At 41.0% G+C, this 24,613-nt stretch overlaps 1 protein-coding gene across 1 annotated transcript in view; it reads right to left on the reverse strand.

Annotated features, from left to right (window-relative positions):
* The window catches only part of MYO7A (myosin VIIA), a 163,417-nt gene extending 139,399 nt beyond the window's left edge, over positions 1-24,018 (reverse strand). Inside the window, exon 1 of the mRNA XM_066588272.1 lies at positions 23,974-24,018. Within this exon, the coding sequence (XP_066444369.1) occupies positions 23,974-23,991 (18 nt within the window). The 5' untranslated portion in view covers positions 23,992-24,018. The remainder of the gene's footprint in view (positions 1-23,973) is intronic.
* Between the last annotated feature and the right edge of the window lie 595 nt (positions 24,019-24,613).

Below are 24,613 nucleotides of genomic sequence, written 5' to 3' on the forward strand. Positions count from 1 at the left end.
TCAGTCTTGTCTGCTGTGTGAGTAGTGTCTGGTCAGCTTGCAGCTTGCTATGTGTGTAGTGTCTGGTCAGCTTGCAGCTTGCTGTGTGTGTTTGGTGTCCTGTGCTGCCTGTTTAGTGTCTTGCTAGAGTAGGGACTGCAAGACACGAGGAGCCTTGTCGCAGCCTTGCAGCTTACGTTCAGTGGCCAATGTACGAGCTAATCCCTTGCTTTTATATTCAGTTTTACTATCTGCTTTAGTGTGGTAGGTTGTGTGGTAAGTGAGTTTCTGCATTTAATGTGTCAGTTCCGCCTGGTTGCGACTGTCACCCTTTCAGGGAGAGCAGGGCCGAGGTTCCAGCGTGGGGCCGCCTTTATAGAGGCGATCGCTCCGCTTGTTAGGTAGGGCAAAGTCATCTTCCCTGCAGCTCAGGGTCAGTTTCCCCTAACCTGTGTTTTCGGGTCATATTTGTATGGGCCTGGTGCTTATTTGCCCACACGAACGTAACAACTAGATCACCAGGGAGAGAGCCCGGAACAACTGAATAAGTACTGGTAGATAAATTACTCTAAATGACTACATCACCAAAGAAATGACTTTAAAATCAATACATTACCACCAGGGATCGTATTCTGAACAACCGGATCACTAGAGAACTTACTCTAAATCACTAGATCATGGGGGAAAGTAATCTGAACAACTAGGTCACTAGTGAAATAACTCTAAATGAGTAGATGATGAGGGGTAGTGGTATGAACAACTGGATCACTTGAGAAATGAATGTAAATCACTAGATCACCAAAGAATTTACTTTACATCACTAGATCACCTGAAACAGTACTCTGAACAACTGGATCGCTAAAGAAATGACTAAATCACTAGATTACTAGGGGCAATACTCTGAACAACTAGATCACTAGAGAAATGATTCTATATGCCTAGATCACCAGAAGCAGTACCGTAAATTACAACTGTATCACTAGGGAAATTATCCTAAATCACTAGATCACCAGAGAAATGACTTTAAACCACTAGATCACCAGGGGCAATACTCTGAACAACTGGAGAAATTACTCCAAATGGCTAGATCACTGGGGAAAGTAATCTGAATTTTTTGGATCACTAGAGAAATGACTCTAAATCAAGAGATCACCAGGGATAGTGCTATGAACTGGATCACTCGAGAAATTAATGTAAATCATTAGATCACCAGATAATTGACTCAAAATCGCTAGATCACCAGGGACAGTATTCTAAACAACTGGATCACTAAAGAAATGACTCTATATGCCTAGATCACCAGTAACAGTACCATAAATTAGAACTACCCCGTTTCCCCAAAAATAAGACCTACCCTCAAAACATTTGCACGCCCATCAGCGCAGTTTACCGTACTGTTTGCACGCAAGTCTTGCGCATTTGCATGCACAAAAAAAATACTCGCAGCCATTATAATGGCCAATTAGTGTAATGAGTTCAATATGTACTCTTTCCACGCACAAATACGCAGGAAAATAGAGAATGCTGAATTGTGCATACTGAAATGCGCATTCAAAATACACGCATGTGAATTAACCCATTGAAGTCAGTGGGTCCTATTCTCTGCGTATTGTGAGCAAATTTTTTGTCCACAAATGCGTGCGCAAATCCGCTCTTGTGAATCCGGCCTCAATTACTAGATCCCTAGAGAAAGGACTCTAGATCACCAGATCAGCAGGTATCGCCCTGTCAATCACTGTATCACAAGGGAGGCAAAACTGTAAGCTCACCATGGGCAAGGATACTAAGCAGACTGAGGCCTGGGCATTATACCATAGAACTAGCAGGCACAGGACATCACAGCGCAGGGTCACCCGCTATCTGATCGCCGAGATCCGGGCACGATGCCAGCGAGTTACCAGGGAGTCTGTTGGCGGCGTTGCTGGGTACAGGCGGGGGGGGGGGGGGGGCAGCCGTTCTCCTGCGTTGTGTTATTTCAAAGTGACTTCTAAATATGTGTGTATGGCTTACTGCTTGCGAGTCACACATCTAGAATGTAAGCGTGCCCATGGGACAAGTTGTACAATGAAGCGTCCAACTACAACTCCCATCATGCATTGAGGCTGGGAGCTGCAGTTTCGTAACACGTGTACATCCACATATTTGCACTTTCCTCAGGAACTGAAGGCCATGGTTATTGCTATTTTTCCCCAGTTTGCACTGTTCTCTGTTATCAGCCATTCCCTATAGTTTTCCGCAATGAATCATTTACTACTTTAGAAGACTGCTTAAGCACCAGATGCTGGATTAAAGAAATTTTACTGTTAATTCCATCTAAAACCTGGAAGGAATCTAAACTTTCCTGCAAATACTGCATGTGGATCTTTAAGGCATGCAGCAGAGGAAGGTGCCGCTTGCCCTCTCCAAACCTGGTGGCAGCCATGTACCCCAGGCAGTGGCATACCCACAAGCTGCTCAAGGGATGGCAGTTCACATAGGAAGGCGCACTTCCTCCATTGGTTTGGTGGTATATTATGTCCTCCTGCAGAGGTGGCGGTTGCACCCAGGCTCTGGCCCAAAGTCCCCTCTGTCACATAGGAAGCCACCAGTATTATACATGGCACAGGGTAGATGGGGGTCTGGTACAGATTTTGCATTGGGGTTTGTGTTAAATCTATGAGTATGTGCTTATGGGTTATATGGGGATGCTAGAGTTTATATGGACCCAACCTCCTTATATATAGATATACACATAAATATACAACTGTGCCATACACTGCCAAGATAATCGTGCCATGCTTTAGATATATAACAGTGCAAAACAGTGCCATATAATAAATATACAACTGTGCCATACAGTGCCTACATAATACTGTCACACTATACATACATAACACTTCCACATAGAACATATACAACCATGCCATATAGTGCCTACATAAGTGTCACACTTTACATACATAACAGTGCCATACAGTGCCACATAATAAATATTCAACCATGCCATATAGTGCCTACATAATAGTGCCACACTTTAGATACCTAACAGTACCATACAGTGCCACATAGTGAATAGACAACCGTAGAATACAGTCCCTACATAATAGTGTCCCACTTTTGGTAGACATAACAGTGCCAGAAAAGCAATGTACAACTGTGCCCTACAAGGCATACATAATACTGTCACACTATACATACATAACACTTTCCCATAGAACATATACTACCATGCCATCTAGTGCCTACATAAGTGTCACACTTTACATACATAATAGCGCCATACAGAGCTACATAATAAAAATACAACCATACCATATAGTGCCTACATAATAGTGCCACACCTTTGATAGACATAATAGTGCCATACTGTGTCGAAAAAGCAATGTATAACCGTGCCATACAGTGCCTACATAATAGTGCCACAGTTTAGATATATAACAGTGCCATACAGTGCCACATAGTAAATATACAACCATGCCATACAGTCCCTACATAATAGATACGCAACAGTGCCACATAATAAATACACAACTGTGCCATGCGGCACCTGCATTATAGTATCTCACTTTAGATACATAACAGGTCTATACAGTGCCACATAATAAATATACAAGTGTGCCATACAGTGCCCACATAACAGTGCCACAGTTTAGATACATAATAGTACCATACAGTGCCACATAGTCAATATAAAACCATGCAATACACAATAGTGTCACACGTTACAGACATAGCAATGCCATACAGTCCCTACATAATAGGATCACCCGTTACATACATAACAGTGCCATATATTACCTACATAATAGTGTCACACATCAGATACATAAAAGAGTGCTTTTTTAATAGTGCCACATATTAAGTACAAAACAATGCTAACATATCAGTGTGTCATATGAAATACATACAGTGCCTGCTTAATAGTACCATGCATTAAGTATATACAGTATTTAATGTATGATATTATTAAGTAGGCAGGGTATGTATTTCATGTGCCTACATAATGGTGTCACACTTTAGATACATAACAGTATCCTACTGTGCCTACATAATAGTACAAGGTATGCAATACACAGAAGATCTATACAATAATGCTACACAATAAATACACAACAGTGCCTACATAAAGCACCAGATGTGTATAACATTGCCATATAATGCCAAAATACCAGTGCTATATAGTGCACAAGTTATAACACTACATAGGCTTTAATCATCTCACAGCTGGTCCCAAACATGGTGGAGCCATCTGGGAACTTGCCCTTCTTGCCCATGTTATTACCTGGACTTTCAGATACAGTAGCAAACTCAATGTAAATATTTCAGATGGTTTATTGTGCAGTACATAGGAAACTTTTTTAATCCCAAGGCCAATTATACAAGATACTACTACAGCCGCCCACTCCCACACATGGCACCCCACTGTTATGGCAACAATAGATCTCTCTCACCGGTAGTAGTGTGCTGGGTTTCAGAGCCTGGTTAATGTTACGTAGCAGAGCCCATTTGCCCTGGTCTTTTTCCAAGACGTCCTCCACTCCTCTACGTTGGTACATCCCAACTTTTGCAGTCAATAATTCAAAAACGTCAATGCAAATATACAGATGAAATTCTCGGCCTCATGCTCACCGCCACTGTATGATGCAACGTCAAAAGCAGTCCAATGATCCACAGTAATCATTCATTTTGTCTGAAAACGTCACCAAAAATCCAAAAGCATCCCTCTAAGAGTCTCCAAGAGTTGAAACCATGTATCAATCCTCTACATGGACCATCGAAAAGCAAAAAGTTTCAAGAACACTTAGAACTTGTGTGGAGCTGAGGCACCTTTGTTGGCTGAGACCTGGTGAACTCTGAGACTGATCATTCCCCTTGGAAGAGTCCGTCTAGGTACTTATTAATCTGTGGATGGTCCCGGTTGTATGTAACACATGGCTTTTCATTAACCTAATACCTGAAGAACCACAAGTAAAGGCAAAGCACTAAGGGAACCGAAAACCAAGAGCCACCTGCAGCTCCTCAGCGTCTACACAGATAACCTACTTCCATAGCAACTACTTCTTAAATAATTCATGGATTCGTCACCTTCCTTAAGCAGTCTGCGCTCCTCTGACTATTAACTTCTATGCAGGGCTCCTGTTAATCAATTCTTACACACAAGCAGTTGTACCATTCATGTCTTCTATTGATCACACTGAGTAATAATCCACAGCACAGGGAGAAAAAAAATAAGTGAATGTCTTTGTGAATGACTTTTCAAAGAGCTAATTGGCAAAGGTTTTGTAAATGAAGGAGATAAAACTTTAAATTATGGACTTCGTGAGTGCTTTGCCCATTAAACAAATGCACACAAAGCCTAGTTACTGGCAAATCTGTTCTCTCTAAAGTAGAATACTTATTGTGAACCATGCCTGGATGCAAACAACTGTAAAAAGATCCCAGAAGACGTGTTATAGAGATGGATAAAGCTCGAAAAAGCTAAAGACCTGGGTGTACATCAAACCATGGTAATTATCTACTGACAGAGAAGATTCATGGTTATTCTACTCTCCTTAGGAGTGGGCATCCTGTTATATCAGTACATCCAATAGGATCCTAAATATATCAATGCCCAATCAAGTGCGTATGATCAAAGTACATATAAATCCAACAGCAGAAGACCTAGAGAAGACTGTACAGACTGCAGAAACCTCTGCTCATGTCTCCTCCATTAGAGAAACGCCGACCAAGAATGGTGATCATGTAAGAACACCATGAAGGAAGCTGCTACTGGCCAGGAAAAAAAACCCTATGGCCCATCTCAAGTTTGCCTGAAACTACTTAGATGTTCTACAGTGCTTCTGAGAAACGTTCTATGGATGGACAAGACAAGAGTAGAACCTTTTATCACAAAAGCATAATACTGTGTTTGGAGAAAGAATTATACTGCACACCAAAACCTCATCCTATTGTAAAACTTGGTAGAGGGACCATCATAGTTTGCAGTTATGGTGGAAGGACCATCATGGTTTGCAGTTATGGTGGAGAGGGCAACATGGTTTGATCTGACTTAGATCATGGAAGCCCTGTGATCACTGAGGGAATAATGAATTCTGAGGTGCATCAGAACATCTTACAGACGACTAGCTGTTCATGACCTCAAGTTGAAGAGACGGGTAAATGCAACAAGAGAATGACCCAAAGAAGACAAGTAATCAACTAGAGAAAAAGAAGATTGTGTTTTAGAATGGCCAAGTCAGAGTGCTGACACTAACCCTATGGAGATGCTGTGGCATGCCCTAAAGAGGGCTGTGCGCACAAGGCATCCCAGAAATATTTAATGAACAAGCTTATTTGCATGGAGGAACGGTCCAAAATTCCTCCTCAATGTGCTATGGTAGATAGAAAGATCTGCAACAGGTCTGATGTATCATCTATGCCTGAATAAAGGAGATATTTCCAAACTGCACACATAGAGACATATTATGGAAATGTCTGGGGGATTATATGATGCTCTTTGAGTACAGGCATGCCATACATCTCAGTGACATATGGTGTTCTATAGGTTCTTACTGATATAGGTGTCAGCAGCCCTTCTCTCTCCTCCTTGGAGGTAACCTCATTTGTCTTCTATTCTGATGCTAATCATGAACTTTGAGGAATTATTGTCTCCTTATTCATTACTATGTAGAAGCGTCAGCTGTAAGGCCAGGACTGCATGGTCATATCCTCAGGGGAACAGCACTGAGAACACTGTCAATAATGTATGAATGAGAGCGGGTAACCTCATGTGTCACGGCTGACATTGTAATGCATTCGCATGAGTACAGGAATTGTACATCACAACTCTAGAAATATACCACAACCTTATAAAATATACAACAAACCTATAATTGTATGAGAAACCTGAAGAAAATAACATAACCCTATAAATATAAAAGAATCCAAGAGATATACCAGAACTCTAGGAATATGCCGCAACCCTAGAAAATACAACCACCCTAGAAATTAACAAAAAATACAGAAATCTATTAGAATCCTATAAATATACCATATTCCCTAGAAATGATCACAACCCTAAAAATATATCACAACTCTAGAAATAGATCACAACCTTAAAAAATACCAGAACAGTGGAATATGAAACAACCCTAGAAATTATCACAACTTTAGAAATATATCACAACTCTAGAAATACACAAAAAGCCTAGAAATATACTGCCAGATATATTTGGAATAGTCATCAACCAGAGACCACAGATCACCTCCCAGTAGAGAAATAAAGAGAACATACATCTTGTAATTTGTCCCATGAAACCTTTAATGCTGAAATTGAGATAATTTGATCAAGTGACTGCTGGGAGCTCGGAAGTTGGGTCATAAATGCCACCACACTATCAAAATAGACCGCACCGTCTTAATTGTCTCTATAAATTGTCTCGACTTCCCGTGATTGTAGAAACCATTAAAATGTCATCGCTTCCAAAAACACTGAAGCTGGTGGAGGATACTGGTGGTTTATACAGCAATCTATATGCTAATGTGATCTTCCAGCGGACGTCAAATAAACCTCCGCAGATCGGATTCAAGCCATCGACTTATTCTTGTGTCTTCAGTTCTTAAACGGCGGCATCCATTTTATCGGTCAGTAATTATGAAAACTTTGTGGGTACTTTATAAATAAACAGGAATATTTGTTTTTGTATAGTAACATGTCCTCGGGGCGTCTTGAGCCCGGTCCCAACACCTCCTAACAGTCTGGTCAGACGCTCTTCTCTACTCGTGGTCTGTAGGCAGGTCCTGAGCCAGGTCACCTTGTGTGCCCCCATCCACTGGTCCCAACACCTCCTAACAGTCTGGTCAGATGCTCCTCTCTACTGGTGGTCTGTGGAGGGCGTCCTCAGCCCGGTCACCTTGTGTGCCCCCATCCACTGGTCCCAACACCCCCTAACAGTCTGGTCAGATGCTCCTCTCTACTGGTGGTCTGTCGGGGGTCCTGAGCCCGGTCACCTTGTGTGTCCTCACACATCCACTGGTCCCAACACCTCCTAACAGACTGGTCAGATGCTCCTCTCTACTGGTGGTCTGTCGGGAGTCGTGAGCCCGGTCACCTTGTGTGTCCTCACTAGAGATGAGCGAGCACCAAAATGCTCAGGTGCTCGTTGCTTGAGTTGAACTTTTCGTAATGCTCGAGAGCTCGTTTCGAGTGATGAACCCCATTGAAGTCAATGGGGGACTCGAGCATTTTTGTATGGGACCAATGCTCCGCATAGGTGATGACTTGTGAAGCGCCAGAAAACATCAGAAAGAAATGGAAACACCACAGAAACGGATAGGGAAGGGCAAGGGCAGCATGCATGTCTGCATGTGAGGCTCCCAGGTCCCACTACTAAGCCAAAATGGGGGCAAGAGTCTGGCGTCACCCCCTCTAACAATTTACTGCGGACAAACCATCATTAGCAAGGCACACGTGCTGGCACATCTTAGCCAAGCAACACTCTACCTGCAACCAAGGACAATCACTGCCTGTGGTGACATTGCTGCCTCTTCTCCTGGGTGACATGCTGGCATTGCAGTCCAACCCCCCCCCCCCCCTCCCGCATGACCCTGCGTCCACAGCGCACACAAAAGTTTCCCTGCGCAGCGTTCAGCTGCCCTCATGCCACATGCTTGCTTTATAGCCACACCACCCTCATGTCTAATTATAAGTGTGTACTGGATGAGGAGGAACTGGAGGCACACATTGCAGAGGGTTGGCAGGGCCAGGCAGCGACCCTCTTTGAAAGTGTGGGCGATAGCCCACAATGCTGTTGAGAATTGATGATAAATTGACGTAAGATCATCATTCCAATCCCGTGCCACCTCCGTCACAAAATTGTCAGGAGCCGCAAACGTGGGCATAAAGGGGACTCAGGTGCCAGCACTTCTACACATCTCCACAATGCAGCAATACTCTGTGTGAGAAGCACGTGAGCGGGCCCAGGGTCAGGCTCAGTCCCAGCCTCCACCTTGTGTGACCCAAGGTACCGCAAGTTACATAGCAATGGGAAATCCATGTGTCCCCACACAATTCATTCTGTGTAGGTGTCAGGTAGCTCAACACCGTGATGGGAAGTCTTTGAGTTCCTTGGGCTTGCCTATGCTGTCGGTGCACAAAGATGGTATTACACAAGAAGAAATCAGAATGCCCAAACATGGCAGAGTTTCACCCCGCCAGGGACCTCAGCCCATATTTCTACCCTAGTCAGTCAGTGTATTTGTGCCAGACAGATAAAACACTGCAATGGGAAGTCTTGGTGCGCCCACAGCATAGGCAAGCCCAAGGAACTGAAACATGGTATTACACTTAAAGAAATCAGAGTGCCTAAACATGGCAGAGTTTCACACCGCCAAGGACCTCAGCCCACATTTCTACCCTAGTCAGTCAGTGTATTTGTGCCAGACAGGTAAAACAGAGCAATGGGAAGTCTTTGTGCACCCACAGCATAGACGAGTCCCTGGAACCCAAGGAAAGTATTACACAAAAAGAAATCAGAGTGCCCAAACAAGGCAGTTTCACCCTGCCAAGGACCTCAACCTCGGCTCACACCCTCAGTAATCGTGGGCACAGAGCGGACGCAGATGCTAGTGCAGCTGGGAACGTCTCATTAATGCAGTAATGCTCCTTTTGTTTGGCCCAAACTAGTGTCTCAGATAACTGTGGTAACACGAGAGAAAATACATGTTGCCCACCGCTGATCCCCAGACCCCAAGCAGGAGGAGGTGGCATAATAAGGCCGAGAAACCATGACCGAGGTAGGACCCGCAATACTCTGTGTGGGAAGTACGTGAGTGGGCCCTGGGTCAGGCTCAGTTCCAGCCTCCACCTTGTGTGACCCAAGGTGCCGTGAGTTAAATAGCTATGGGAAATCAATGGGTCCCCACACACTTCATTCTGTGTAGGTGTCAGATAGGAAGTCAGAGTTTCATGGCAGAGTTTTACCCCGCCGAGAACATTTCTGTAGCAAAAGTATAGGCGAACCCCTCAAACCATTCAGTGGAAACTGCATAGGCGGACCCCTGTAAAATTTCTGTAGCAAGAGTGCAGGCGAACCCCTGAAACATTGGTGTACCAAGAGTATAGGCGAACACCTGAAAAAATTTGGTTACCAAGAGTGTAGGCGAAGGCCGGAAAAATTAGATAACAGTATAGGCGAGAGCCAGAAAAATTGCTCAACCGCGAGGGCAGGTGAAACCCATAAACATATTTTAAAGATACAGCTTGCTGTTGCTTAATTTGTAACAAAGCCTGTTTTGAAAAGCCTACTTTTGAAACTTTGAAAAATTGTAAAAAACTTTTAAACAGAGCTTTTTGGGCCGCAGAAAAATTGGCAGTTCAGCGTGATGACATGCTGTTTTAGGAGGAGGAGTAGTAATAATATCCAAGAGAGATTGACAAAGCTAATTCCCCCTTTTTTGTGGTGATAGATGATGCATTTTTCTCCTGTTGCAGCGAAAAGAATCATTGGGTTCTGCTGCTTTCTACCGGTGGAGAAGAGAAGTCTGGGGAAATCCAGCCTTTGTTTATCTTTATGAGTGTAAGCATGTCGGCACTGGCAGTTGACAGGCGGGTACGCTTATCCGTGATGATTCCCCCCGCTGCACTAAACACCCTCTCTGACAAGACGCTAGCGGCAGGGCAGGCAAGCACCTCCAGGGCATACAGCGCAAGTTCGTGCCATGTGTCCAGCTTTGATACCCAATAGTTGTATGGAGCAGAGGCATCACGGAGGATGGTGGTACGATCGGCTACGTACTCCCTCACCATCTTGACTGGGGGGTGGTGACACAGTCTTGCTGGGGAGCCATTAAGCTGGCAAAGGCCTTGGAGAGTGTTCCCCTGCCTGCGCTGGACATGCTGCCTGATCTCCGCGCCTCTCCTGCTACTTGGCCCTCTGAACTGCGCCTTCTGCCACTAGCGCTGTCAGATGGGAACTTTAGCATCACTTTTTCCGCAGGGCCCTGTGGTATTGCATCACTCTCGTACCCCATTCCTCTTCGGGAATGAGAGTGGAAAGGTTCTCCTTATACCGTGGGTTGAAAAGGGTGTACACCCAGCAATCCGTGTTGGCCAGAATGCATCTAACGCGAGGGTCACAGGAAAGGCAGCCTAACATGAAGTCAGCCATGTCTGCCAGGGTCCCAGTACGCAACACATCGCTGTCCTCACTAGGAAGATGACTTTTTAGGATCCTCCTCCTCCTCTTCAGCACATACACGCTGAACAGATGAGAGGCAAGCAGCATGGGTACCCTCTGCAGTATGGCCAGCTGTCTCTTCCCCCTCCTCCTCCTCTCCCTCCCCCTCCTCCAAAACACACTGAGATATAGACATGATGGTAGTCCACTATTGCTCTACGCTGCTCTTACAGCCTGGCCAACATGTGCAGCGTAGAATTCCAGCGTGTGGGCACATCCCACAGCAGTCGGTGCTCTGGTAGCTGAAACCGACATTGCAGGGTCCCCAGGGTGGCAGCGTCCGTGGTGGACTTGCAGAAATGTGCGCAGACGCGGCGCACCTTGCCGAGCAGGTCAGACAAGTGGGGGTAGTTTTTCAGAAACCGCTGAACCACCAGATTGAAGATGTGGGCCAGGCATGGCACGTGTGTGAGGCTGCCGAGCTGCAGAGCCGCCACCAGGTTACGGCCATTGTCACACACGACCATGCCTGGTTGGAGGCTCAGCGGCGAAAGCTAGAGGCCGGTCTGCTCTGTCAGACCCTGCAACAGCTCGTGTGCCTCTTGTCACCTAAGGTGATTAGTTTCAGCACGGCTTGCTGAAACTTGCCCACCACCGTGCACCGTGGAACGTTGGGGTTCTTGCACGGAGGATCAGGACTGTATAACTTTCCCTATAGAAGTCGCTGTGTCCCTAAACTCTACTTATGCACTGCAGACACAGAACGGTATAACTGAAGTAGTTTGCAGTAGGCTAGGAAATGTTAGAGTGCAGTTTCACGGTGGGAGCTGGTTGAACGGCACTGCAGGCTGAGAACGCTATTACTGAAAGGCTGGGAACAGGCCTAGATGTGTAATACAAAAGTTGATGCACTACTGCTCCCAGCCGGCCACAACTATAATGCACACGGTGAGATGCAGCCCTAAGAAGGACCATTGGGGTTCTTGTACAGAGGATTAGGAGGACTGTAAAACTTTCCCTATATAAGTAGCTGTGTCCCTACACTCTGCCTTATGCACTGCACACACAGAAGAGTATAGCTGAAATGGCCTGCACAGCCCTAGATGCTTAAAAAAAAACATGCTTAAGGCCGCCTGCAGACGGGCGGGTCAGATCCGGCGGCGAGAATTCTCACCGCGGGACCTGACCCGAGCGCCTGCAGGGAGGAGCGCGTACTCACCCGCGCCCGGCGGCCCCGGCTCTTTCATGTGCCGGCTGACGGGCAGCCAGCGCATGCGCACACTGGAGCCGGCGGCCGGGTGAGTGACGTTTCTGTGCGGGGCATAGGACATGCCGCGGTTTGTTTGCCGCGCGACATTTCGCACAGCCAAACCGCGGCTGTCTGCATAGGAGTGCATATTGTAATGCACTCCTATGCAGGCTTTCAGTGGCGGAAATCCCGCGGGAAATCCCGCCGCGGAATTTCCGCCCATGTGCAGGCGGCCTAAAAAAAAAAAAATTGGTGCACTACTGCTCTCAGCCAGCCACAACAGCAATGCACACTATGAGGAGCAGCCCTAAGTAGGACCGTTGGGGTTCTCGACGACAGGATCCTACTCTAACACTGTCCCTATATCAGCAGCAGCACTATCCCTAACCTCTGCCAGCATGCGTCTGAGGCGAGCCGCAGCAGGGACCACTTTAAGTACTCGGCAGTCACCTGATCGGTCCAGCCACTCACAACTGTGGGGGGGAGAGGGCTGGCACGCCACAGCAGGAAGTGGTAATGCCTTCCCTGCATATCTATTGGCTAGAAAAAGGTGCTAAACATGCGGGGAAGGAAATGGAATTGACTCGAGTACCGCGTGGTGTTCAACTCGAGTAACGAGCATCTTGAGTACCCTAATACTCGAACGAACATCAAGCTCAGACGAGTGTGCTCGCTCATCTCTAGTCCTCACACATCCACTGGTCCCAACACCCCCTAACAGTCTGGTTAGACGCTCCTCTCTACTGGTGGTCTGTATTGGGCATCCTGAGCCCGGTCACTTTTTGCCCTCACACATCCACTGGTCCCAACACCTCCTAACAGTCTGGTCAGACGCTCCTCTCTACTGGTGGTCTGTAGGGGGCGTCCTGAGCCCGGTCACCTTGTGTGCCCTCACACATCCACTGGTCCCAACACCTCCTAACAGTCTGGTCAGAACGGCCCGGTGGGGGACAATTCATGGATACGACCATCCAGCTTCTCACATCCCAATAATGCGCCCCCTCTGGTAACGGGGTGAAATCTCTTCTCTGCGTCGTAGAGACGTCTAGTGGCCAGCAAGCTCTACAAGAAGAGGTCACTACACACAAGGGGCCTCCGAGAGCCTCTTATAGGCCAAGGGGGGAACCACTTTTAGGGCCTCCGGTGACAAGACCGTCCATCTAATCAGCACAACTCTCATCATTTACAGATCTGCCGGAGATGGAACCGCAGGAAGAGTTTTACAGCTTACTTTTTTTTTACAAATAGTGTAATTATTATTCCTAATGCCACTGAATAATTTTTCTGAGCACGGACACTTATACCTACAGATGGCAGTCACTGTCCTCGGACGGACTAATAGTTCAGCATATTATACAGTGTGATATGCATCATATAGAGAACACATTATACAATACAATACATGCAGCATATACAGAATACAAAATTCAGGATATTTAACTATATGACATCCATGATACACAGTGCTGACCAGTAGATCCAACATGTTCTGTACTGTGATAGCCATCATACACAGAGCAAGATTTACAGCACATTATACAGTATGATATCCATCATATAATACGAGAATATCCAGTATATTATACAATGTATCTATTCATATAAATTGGAATATCCAACACATTATACAAGTGATATATATCATAAACATAAGAGAATATCCAGTATGTTATATATCCATTATATCCAGTGCAAAATATTCAGTACATTATACAATGTGCTAATTAGCATATACAGAGCAGTATATCTAGGGCGTTTTACCCATCATATTCAGAGCAGTATATCTATTAATACATGAGACTCCCATTCAGGATGCCTCTGCCATAAGCGAATAGGGGTTACATCAGTGTTTCTCTTCTCTTGGAGGACCAACATGTCCATATAGCACATGGCTAACACATGAATTTCATTTAAATTGTGTAATGCTTTGAATCTCCTGCAGGGGCGCTGAAGGGAAATTGACCACATATACTTGCTATTAAGCTCCCTCTCAGGTTATAACTGATCACTGGAGGTTCCTGCAGTGACATCCTGGGATCTGCTTATTGTACTTTTTTACTTTATGGGAAAGCATTCTGCAACTTTCTAACACCACGTGGCTCACAGTAATTAATCAGGTGACGCCAGTCATTGCTGTAAACTGAACCCAAAAAAGTTGCCAATGATGGCGTGCTCCAGTTTTACACAAAAATGGCTGACTTTTGTTGGCACATGCCAGCTTTGAAAAAGTGCTGAGAAAACCGGGCGTGGTTTACAACTGTTAGGAGCTTGTAGAACTTTATAGAATGTCTGTTTGGTCAATCCCTTGTTAGAAAGGTTCCCCAAAAATAACCTCATCATATGGTCTTCACTGCTAAAAGGTCCCCATGATCAGCTGTGATCTGTAAAGGGAACCAGGCAGCAAGGGTTCAATTCCCCTGCAGCGCCACCACAGGAGAAATGAAGCACTTCATAGTGTCCCTTTAAATCAATGGGTTGTCTGTATAGTGACAGACCTGCTGGGTCCTCCAGACACAGACGCCCTTTTCTACCACTATCCGTTTTTAATAATTTTCCGAGTACGACAGTCCCTCTATTAATTCCATGATAGAGTTTTTGTAGTTGATGCAGGAACCCCCTTAAACATAACTTATATCAGCCTATATCAGCTTAGTAAGATACAGACATATTATTTGCTCAGGTGATGGCCGCTCACTCCTTCCCATCCCAGTGCTTTCTATTTCAGGCTCCCGAGATAACAATGGATGAATTACCTGTGTGAGTCGAGAATGTGGGTGATCGCCCAACCCAACATTCCAGGAGCGGTCCTCTGACAGCTCGTCCACACACCTAGGTGACTCTGTGGCCATAATGCCAGTGATCACTGCAGACGTCTCTTCACCCTGTCCTCCAGCAATCTCCTTCAGTCCAAGTCACTTCATAGAAAACCCTCAACTATCTCAAACCATCAAACTAAACTTCCAAGACAATGGAGGGACGTCCACATAACAGTCCGGTCACACAGCCAAAATGGACAGCCTCATTAGTCCTCACTGTGAGGCATCCAGGCAAGGTCCATTGTGTACCACAAATGAGGTGCCAAGACCAATCTGTCTAATCAAAAGGGGAGAAGTGTTGGCGTCGTCTAAGCGCCTCTTCTGCGTTCTCTTCAGTTGGAAGGCAGTGAGTGGACAGTTCAGCTTTGTGTAAATGTGTAGGAATGTTTACTCCTTACTGCATGAAGTGATCTGTAACTATTTATCCACCAAAACACACAACTACATGTACACAGAATACAGCCAGAGTGACCGGGCAGAACCTGAGGAAACTTCACCTACAGAGGGCAGTATTACAGTAGTTATATTCTTGTACATAGGAGGCAGTATTACAGTAGTTATATTCTTGTACATAGGAGGCAGTATTATAGTAGTTATATTCTTGTACATAGGAGGCAGTATTATAGTAGTTATATTCTTGTACATAGGGGGCAGTATTATAGTAGTTATATTCTTGTACATAGGGGGCTGTATTATAGTAGTTATATTCTTGTACATAGAGGGCAGTATTATAGTAGTTATATTCTTGTATACAGGAGGCAGTATTATAGTAGTTATATTCTTGTACATAGGAGGCAGTATTACAGTAGTTATATTCTTGTACATAGGAGGCAGTATTACAGTAGTTATATTCTTGTACATAGGAGGCAGTATTATAGTAGTTATATTCTTGTACATAGGGGGCAGTATTATAGTAGTTATATTCTTGTACATAGGGGGCTGTATTATAGTAGTTATATTCTTGTACATAGAGGGCAGTATTATAGTAGTTATATTCTTGTATACAGGAGGCAGTATTATAGTAGTTATATTCTTGTACATAGGAGCAGTATTATAGTAGTTATATTCTTGTACATAGGGGGCAGTATTATAGTAGTTATATTCTTGTACATAGGGGGCAGTATTATAGTAGTTATATTCTTGTACATAGGAGGCAGTATTATAGTAGTTATACTCTTCTACATAGGGGACAGTATTATAGTAGTTATATTCTTCTACATAGTGAGCAGTATTATAGTAGTTATATTCTTGTACATAGGGGGCAGTATTATAGTAATTATATTCTTGTACATAGGGGGCAGTATTATAGTAGTTATATTCTTGTACATAGGGGGCAGTATTATAGTAGTTATATTCTTGTACATAGGAGCAGTATTATAGTAGTTATATTCTTCTACATAGGGGGCAGTATTATAGTAATTATATTCTTGTACATAGGAGCAGTATTATAGTAGTTATATTCTTGTACATAGGGGGCAGTATTATAGTAGTTATATTCTTGTACATAGGGGGCTGTATTATAGTAGTTATATTCTTGTACATAGAGGGCAGTATTATAGTAGTTATATTCTTGTATACAGGAGGCAGTATTATAGTAGTTATATTCTTGTACATAGGAGCAGTATTATAGTAGTTATATTCTTGTACATAGGGGGCAGTATTATAGTAGTTATATTCTTGTACATAGGGGGCAGTATTATAGTAGTTATATTCTTGTACATAGGAGGCAGTATTATAGTAGTTATACTCTTCTACATAGGGGACAGTATTATAGTAGTTATATTCTTCTACATAGTGAGCAGTATTATAGTAGTTATATTCTTGTACATAGGGGGCAGTATTATAGTAATTATATTCTTGTACATAGGGGGCAGTATTATAGTAGTTATATTCTTGTACATAGGGGGCAGTATTATAGTAGTTATATTCTTGTACATAGGAGCAGTATTATAGTAGTTATATTCTTCTACATAGGGGGCAGTATTATAGTAATTATATTCTTGTACATAGGAGCAGTATTATAGTAGTTATATTCTTGTACATAGGGGGCAGTATTATAGTAGTTATATTCTTGTACATAGGAGCAGTATTATAGTAGTTATATTCTTGTACATAGGGGGCAGTATTATAGTAGTTATATTCTTGTACATAGGAGCAGTATTATAGTAGTTATATTCTTGTACATAGGGAGCAGTATTACAGTAGTTATATTCTTGTACATAGGGGGCAGTATTATAGTAGTTATATTCTTGTACATAGGGGGCAGTATTATAGTAGTTATATTCTTGTACATAGGGGGCAGTATTATAGTAGTTATATTCTTGTACATAGGGGGGCAGTATTATAGTAGTTATATTCTTGTACATAGGGGGCAGTATTATAGTAGGTATAATCTTGTACATAGGGGAGCAGAATTATAGTAGTTATAATCTTGTACATAGGGGGCAGTATTATAGTAGTTATATTCTTGTACATAGGGGGCAGTATTATAGTAGTTATATTCTTGTACATAGGAGCAGTAATATAGTAGTTATATTCTTGTACATAGGAGCAGTAATATAGTAGTTATATTCTTGTACATAGGGGGCAGTATTATAGTAGTTATATTCTTGTACATAGGGGGCAGTATTAGAGTAGTTATATTCTTGTACATCGGGGGCAGTATTATACTAGTTATATTCAGGTACATAGGGGACAGTATTATCGCAGTTATATTCTTGTACATAGGGGCAGTATTATAGTAGTTATATTCTTGTACATAGGGGGCAGTATTATAGTAGTTTTATTCTTGTAAATAGGGTGGCAGTATTATAGTAGTTATATTCTTGTACATAGGGGGCAGTATTATAGTAGTTATATTCTTGTACATAGGGGCAGTATTATAGTAGTTATATTCTTGTACATAGGAGGCAGTATTATAGTAGTTATATTCTTGTACATAGGGGGCAGTATTAGAGTAGTTATATTCTTGTACATAGGAGCAGTATTACAGTAGTTATATACTTGTACATAGGGGACAGTATTATAGTAGTTATATTCTTGTACATAGGGGGCAGTATTATAGTAGGTATATTCTTGCACATAGGAGCAGTATTACAGTAGTTATATTCTTGTACATAGGGGGCAGTATTATAGTAGTTATATGCTTGTACATAGGGGGCAGTATTATAGTAGTTATATTCTTTTACATACGGAGCAGTATTATAGTAGTTATATTCTTGTACATAGGGGGCAGTATTATAGTAGTTATATCCTTGTACAAAGAGGGCAGTATTATAGTAGTTATATGCTTGTACATAGGGGGCAGTATTATAGTAGTTATATTCTTTTACATACGGAGCAGTATTATGGTAGATATTTTCTTGTACATAGCGGGCAGCATTATAATAGTTATATTCTTGTACATAGGGGAGCAGTATTATAGTAGTTATATTCTTGTACATAGGGGGCAGTTTTATAGTAGTTATATTCTTGTACATAGGGGAGCAGTATTATAGTAGTTATATTCTTGTACATAGGGAGCAGAATTATAGTAGTTATATCCTTGTACATAGGGGAGCAGTATTATAGTAGTTATATTCTTGTACATAGGGGAGCAGTATTATAGTAGTTATATTCTGGTACATATGAGGCAGTATTATAGTAGTTATATTCTTGTACATAGGAGGCAGTATTATAGTAGTTATATTCTTGTACATAGGGGGCAGTATTATAGTAGTTATATTCTTGTCCTTAGAAAGGCAGTGTTATAGTAGTTATATTCTTGTACATAGGGGGCAGTATTAGAGTAGCTACATTCTTGTACGTAGGGAGCAGTATTATAGTAGCTACATTCTTATACATACGGAGCAGTATTATAGTAGCTACATTCTTGTAGATAGGGAGCAGTATTATAGTAGTTATATTCTTGCACATAGGGGGCAGTATTATAGCAGTTATATTCTTGTACATAGGGAGCAGTATTATAGTAGTTTTATTCTTGTACATAGGAGCAGTATTATAGTAGTTATATTCTTGTACATAGCGGGCAGCATTATAATAGTTATATTCTTGTACATAGGGGAGCAGTATTATAGTAGTTATATTCTTGTACATAGGGGGCAGTTTTATAGTAGTTATATTCTTGTACATAGGGGAGCAGTATTATAGTAGTTATATTCTTGTACATAGGGAGCAGAATTATAGTAGTTATATCCTTGTACATAGGGGAGCAGTATTATAGTAGTTATATTCTTGTACATAGGGGAGCAGTATTATAGTAGTTATATTCTGGTACATATGAGGCAGTATTATAGTAGTTATATTCTTGTACATAGGAGGCAGTATTATAGTAGTTATATTCTTGTACATAGGGGGCAGTATTATAGTAGTTATAATCTTGTTCATAGGGGGGCAGTATTATAGTAGTTATATTCTTGTCCTTAGAAAGGCAGTGTTATAGTAGTTATATTCTTGTACATAGGGGGCAGTATTAGAGTAGCTACATTCTTGTACATAGGGAGCAGTATTATAGTAGCTACATTCTTATACATAGGGAGCAGTATTATAGTAGCTACATTCTTGTAGATAGGGAGCAGTATTATAGTAGTTATATTCTTGCACATAGGGGGCAGTATTATAGCAGTTATATTCTTGTACATAGGGAGCAGTATTATAGTAGTTTTATTCTTGTACATAGGAGCAGTATTATAGTAGTTATATTCTTGTACATAGGAGAGAGTATTATAGTAGTTATATTCTTGTACATGAGGGGCAGTATTATAGTAGTTATATTTTTGTCCATAGGGGGCAGTATTACAGTAGTTATATTCTTGTACATAGGAGCAGTATTATAGTAGTTATATTCTTGTACATAAGGAGCAGTACTATAGTAGTTATAATCTTGTTCATAGGGGGGCAGTATTATAGTAGTTATATTCTTGTCCATAGGAGGGCAGTATTATAGCAGTTATATTCTTGTACATAGGAGACAGTATTATAGTAGTAATATTCTTATACATAAGGGGCAGTATTATAGTAGTTATATTCTTGTACAAAAGGGGCAGTATTATAGTAGTTATATTTTTGTCCATAGGAGGGCAATATTATAGTAGTTATATTCTTGCACATAGGGGACAGTATTATAGTAGTTATATTCTTGTACCTATGAGGCAGTATTATAGTAGTTATATTCTTGTACATAGGAGGCAGTATTATTGTAGTTATATTCTTGTACATAAGGAACAGTAGTATAGTAGTTATAATCTTGTTCATAGGGAGCAGTATTACAGTAGTTATATTCTTCTACATAGGGGGCAGTATTATAGTAGTTATATTCTTGTCCATAGGAAGGCAGTATTATAGTAGTTATATTCTTGTACATAGGGGGCAGTATTATAATAGCTACATTCTTGTACATAGGGAGCAGTATTATAGTAGCTACATTCTTGTACATAGGGAACGGTATTATAGTAGCTACAATCTTGTACATAGGGAGCAGTATTATAGTAGTTATATTCTTGTACATAGGGAGCAGTATTATAGTAGTTATATTCTTGTACATAGGGGGCAGTATTATAGTAGTTATATTCTTGTACATAAGGGGCAGTATTATAGTAGTTATATTTTTGTCCATAGGAGGGCAGTATTATAGTAGTTATATTCTTGTACATAGGGGGGCAGTATTATAGTAGTTTTATTCTTGTACATAGGAGACAGTATTATAGTAGTTATATTCTTGTACATAAGGGGCAGTATTATAGTAGTTATATTCTTGTACATAAGGGGCAGTATTATAGTAGTTATATTTTTGTCCATAGGAGGGCAGTATTATAGTAGTTATATTCTTGCACATAGGGGGCAGTATTATAGTAGTTATATTCTTCTACATAGAGAGCAGTATTTTAGTAGTTATATTCTTGTACATAGGGGGCAGTATTATAGTAGTTTTTTTCTTGAACATAGGGAGCAGTATTATAGTAGTTATATTCTTGTACATAGGGGGCTGTATTATGGTAGTTATATTCTTGTACATAGGGGGCTGTATTATGGTAGTTATATTCTTGTACATAGGGGCAGTATTATAGTAGTTATATTCTTGTGCATAGGGGCAGTATTATAGTAGTTATATTCTTGTACATAGGAGACAGTATTATAGTAGTTATATTGTTGTATATAGGGGCAGTATTATAGTAGATATATTCTTGTACATAGGGGCAGTATTATAGTAGTTATATTCTTGTACATAGGGGGCAGTATTATAGTAGATATATTCTTGTACATAGGGGTAGTATTATAGTAGTTATATTGTTGTATATAGGGGCAGTATTATAGTAGATATATTCTTGTACATAGGGGCAGTATTATAGTAGTTATATTCTTGTACATAGGGGGCAGTATTATAGTAGATATATTCTTGTACATAGGGGTAGTATTATAGTAGTTATATTCTTGTACATAGGGGGCAGTATTATAGTACTTATACTCTTGTACATAGGGGGCAGTATTATAGTAGTACCTCTTGTACATAGGGGGCTGTATTATGGTAGTTATATTCTTGTACATAGGGGCAGTATTATAGTAGTTATATACTTTTACATAGGGGCAGTATTATAGTAGTTATATTCTTGTACATAGGGAGCAGTATTTTAGTACTTATATTCTTGTACATAGGGACAGTATTATAGTAGTTATATTCTTGTACATAAGAGGCAGTATTATAGTAGTTATATTCTGGTACATAGGGGCAGTATTATAGTAGTTATATTCTGGTACATCGGGGCAGTATTATAGTAGTTATATTCTTGTACACAGGGGCCGGTATTATAGTAATTATATTCTTGCATATAGGAGGCAGTATTATAGTAGTTATATTCTTGTACATAGGGAGCTGTATTATAGTAGTTACATTTTTGTATATAGGTGGCAGTATTATAGTAGTTATATTCTTGTACATAGGAGGCAGTATTATAGTAGTTATATTCTTGTACATAGGGGGCAGTATTATAGTAGTTATATTCTTGTACATGGGGAGCTGCGTTATAGTAGTTATATTCTTGTACATAGGTGGCAGTATTATAGTAGTTATATTCTTGTACATAGGTGGCAGTATTATAGTAGTTATATTCTTGTACAGAGGGGGCAGTATTATAGTAGTTATATTCTTGTACATAGGTGGCAGTATTATAGTAGTTATATTCTTGTACATAGGTGGCAGTATTATAGTAGTTATATTCTCGTACATAGGGGGCAGTATTATAGTAGTTATATTCTTGTACATAGGGGGCAGTATTATAGTAGTTATATTCTTGTACATGGGGAGCTGCATTATAGTAGTTATATTCTTGTACATAGGTGGCAGTATTATAGTAGTTATATTCTTGTACATAGGTGGCAGTATTATAGTAGTTATATTCTTGTACAGAGGGGGCAGTATTATAGTAGTTATATTCTTGTACATAGGTGGCAGTATTATAGTAGTTATATTCTTGTACATAGGTGGCAGTATTATAGTAGTTATATTCTTGTACATAGGGGGGAATAATATAGTAGGTATATTCTTGCACATAGGGGGCAGTATTATAGTAGTTTTATTCTTGTACATAGGAGCAGTATTATAGTAGTTATATTCTTGTACATAGGGGGCAGTATTATAGTAGTTTTATTCATCTTTAGACATAGAAGGCGTTATCATAATAGTGATTGTTTCGGTGTTTGTCATTAGTGTGTTATTTTGTTCCTCATAGATGCTAATAATTCATTTTTTAGAAAAAAAAGTATTTCCCTCATACTTAAAATCTGCAATAACAGGTTTGACCATAAGATGGCAACAGAGGCAATATTTGTTTAAAATGTAAATTTGTACATCTATGGTCGTTAGAGCAGTGACAGTTTTATTATTTAACCAGCAGCATTATATTTGCAACCTTTCAGATCTCAGAAGCTCCTTCCTCAGGCAGATGACACACGAACAACTGAAAGAGGGGCACAAAAATGTACTCCTATACATCGTGCATAATGTTATGTCATTTGCCTGAGAAAGAAGTCTCTGAAATCTCAAAGCTTGCAAATATAATCCGTATCACTATATACAGAAAATGTATAAGTTATACTAGCTGTACATATATAATTATATACAAGAGATACCCAGGTTATACCAGCATGCTCCATATCACTATATACAGGATGCATAACTTATACCAGCTGTACATATATAATTATATACAGGAGATACCCAGGTTATACCAGCATGCCCCATATCACTATATGCAGGAGATGTATAACTTATATCAGCTGTACATCTATAATTATATACAAGAGATACCCAGGTTATACCAGCATGCCCCATATCACTATATACAGGGGATATATAACTTATCCAGCTGTACATATATAATTATATGCAGAAGATACTCAGGTTATACCGGCATGGTCCATATCACTATATACAGGGGATATATAACTTATCCAGCTGTACATATATAATTATATGCAGAAGATACTCAGGTTATACCGGCATGGTCCAAATCACTATATACAGAAGATACCTGGGTTATACCAGCTGTACATATACAGCACCACTGCACTATAAGAGACCTTGTCAATAAGGACAGTACCCTTCATAGCTGCATGGGTCACACATAGAGTCCAACCCTGGCTGACAACAACGGTCTATGTATTACTAAAAAAAATTATATATATATATATGTAACTGTGCCCTAAAATAGACATCCCAGCCTTCTATATATAGAGGACAGATAGTCACGACCGATGTCACTTTATTACACTATCTATAAAACGTTAACAAGGAACGTACCTGCCGCAGAATGACCATCTCGCCAATTTCTTCAGAGACATCAAGCAGCAGTTGTCTGGGGAAGAATGAACATAAATCACTGTTATTGCAGGCAATGAAGGTATAAAAGCTGCAAGGATCACACAATAACCATCAACACAGGACACATGGCGCTACTAGGACACTAATGAAATTAACAGAGCCAGCCTTCCTCAACAATGGTAAGCTGCTAAAAGATGAAGACTTAAATTCCCATTGATAAATTAGACAAGTCACCTGACCTCTGTCTCCAAAGAAACAGTAAAAATATTGTCACCGAGTTTGTTTTTTCATTAATCCTGTCACACCATAAAGAAACAGCAAGGGGAACCAAAAACTAATCGATCCAAGGAGCATTCCAAAGGGGCACAATAAAAAGTATCAAACTTCAAACACATGCTGATGTGTACAAGGATATATCTACTATAATGCGGCCCCCTATGTACAAGAACATAACTACTATAATACTGCTCCCTCTGTACAAGAATATAACTACTATAATACTGATCCTATGTACAAGAATATAACTACTATAATACTGCTCCCTATATACAAGAATATAGCTACTATACTACTGCTTCTTATGTACAAGACTATAACTAATATAATACTGCCCCCTATG

Source organism: Eleutherodactylus coqui, chromosome 1 (genome assembly GCF_035609145.1).
Source record: "Eleutherodactylus coqui strain aEleCoq1 chromosome 1, aEleCoq1.hap1, whole genome shotgun sequence".
NCBI classification, from domain to species: Eukaryota; Metazoa; Chordata; class Amphibia; order Anura; family Eleutherodactylidae; genus Eleutherodactylus; species Eleutherodactylus coqui.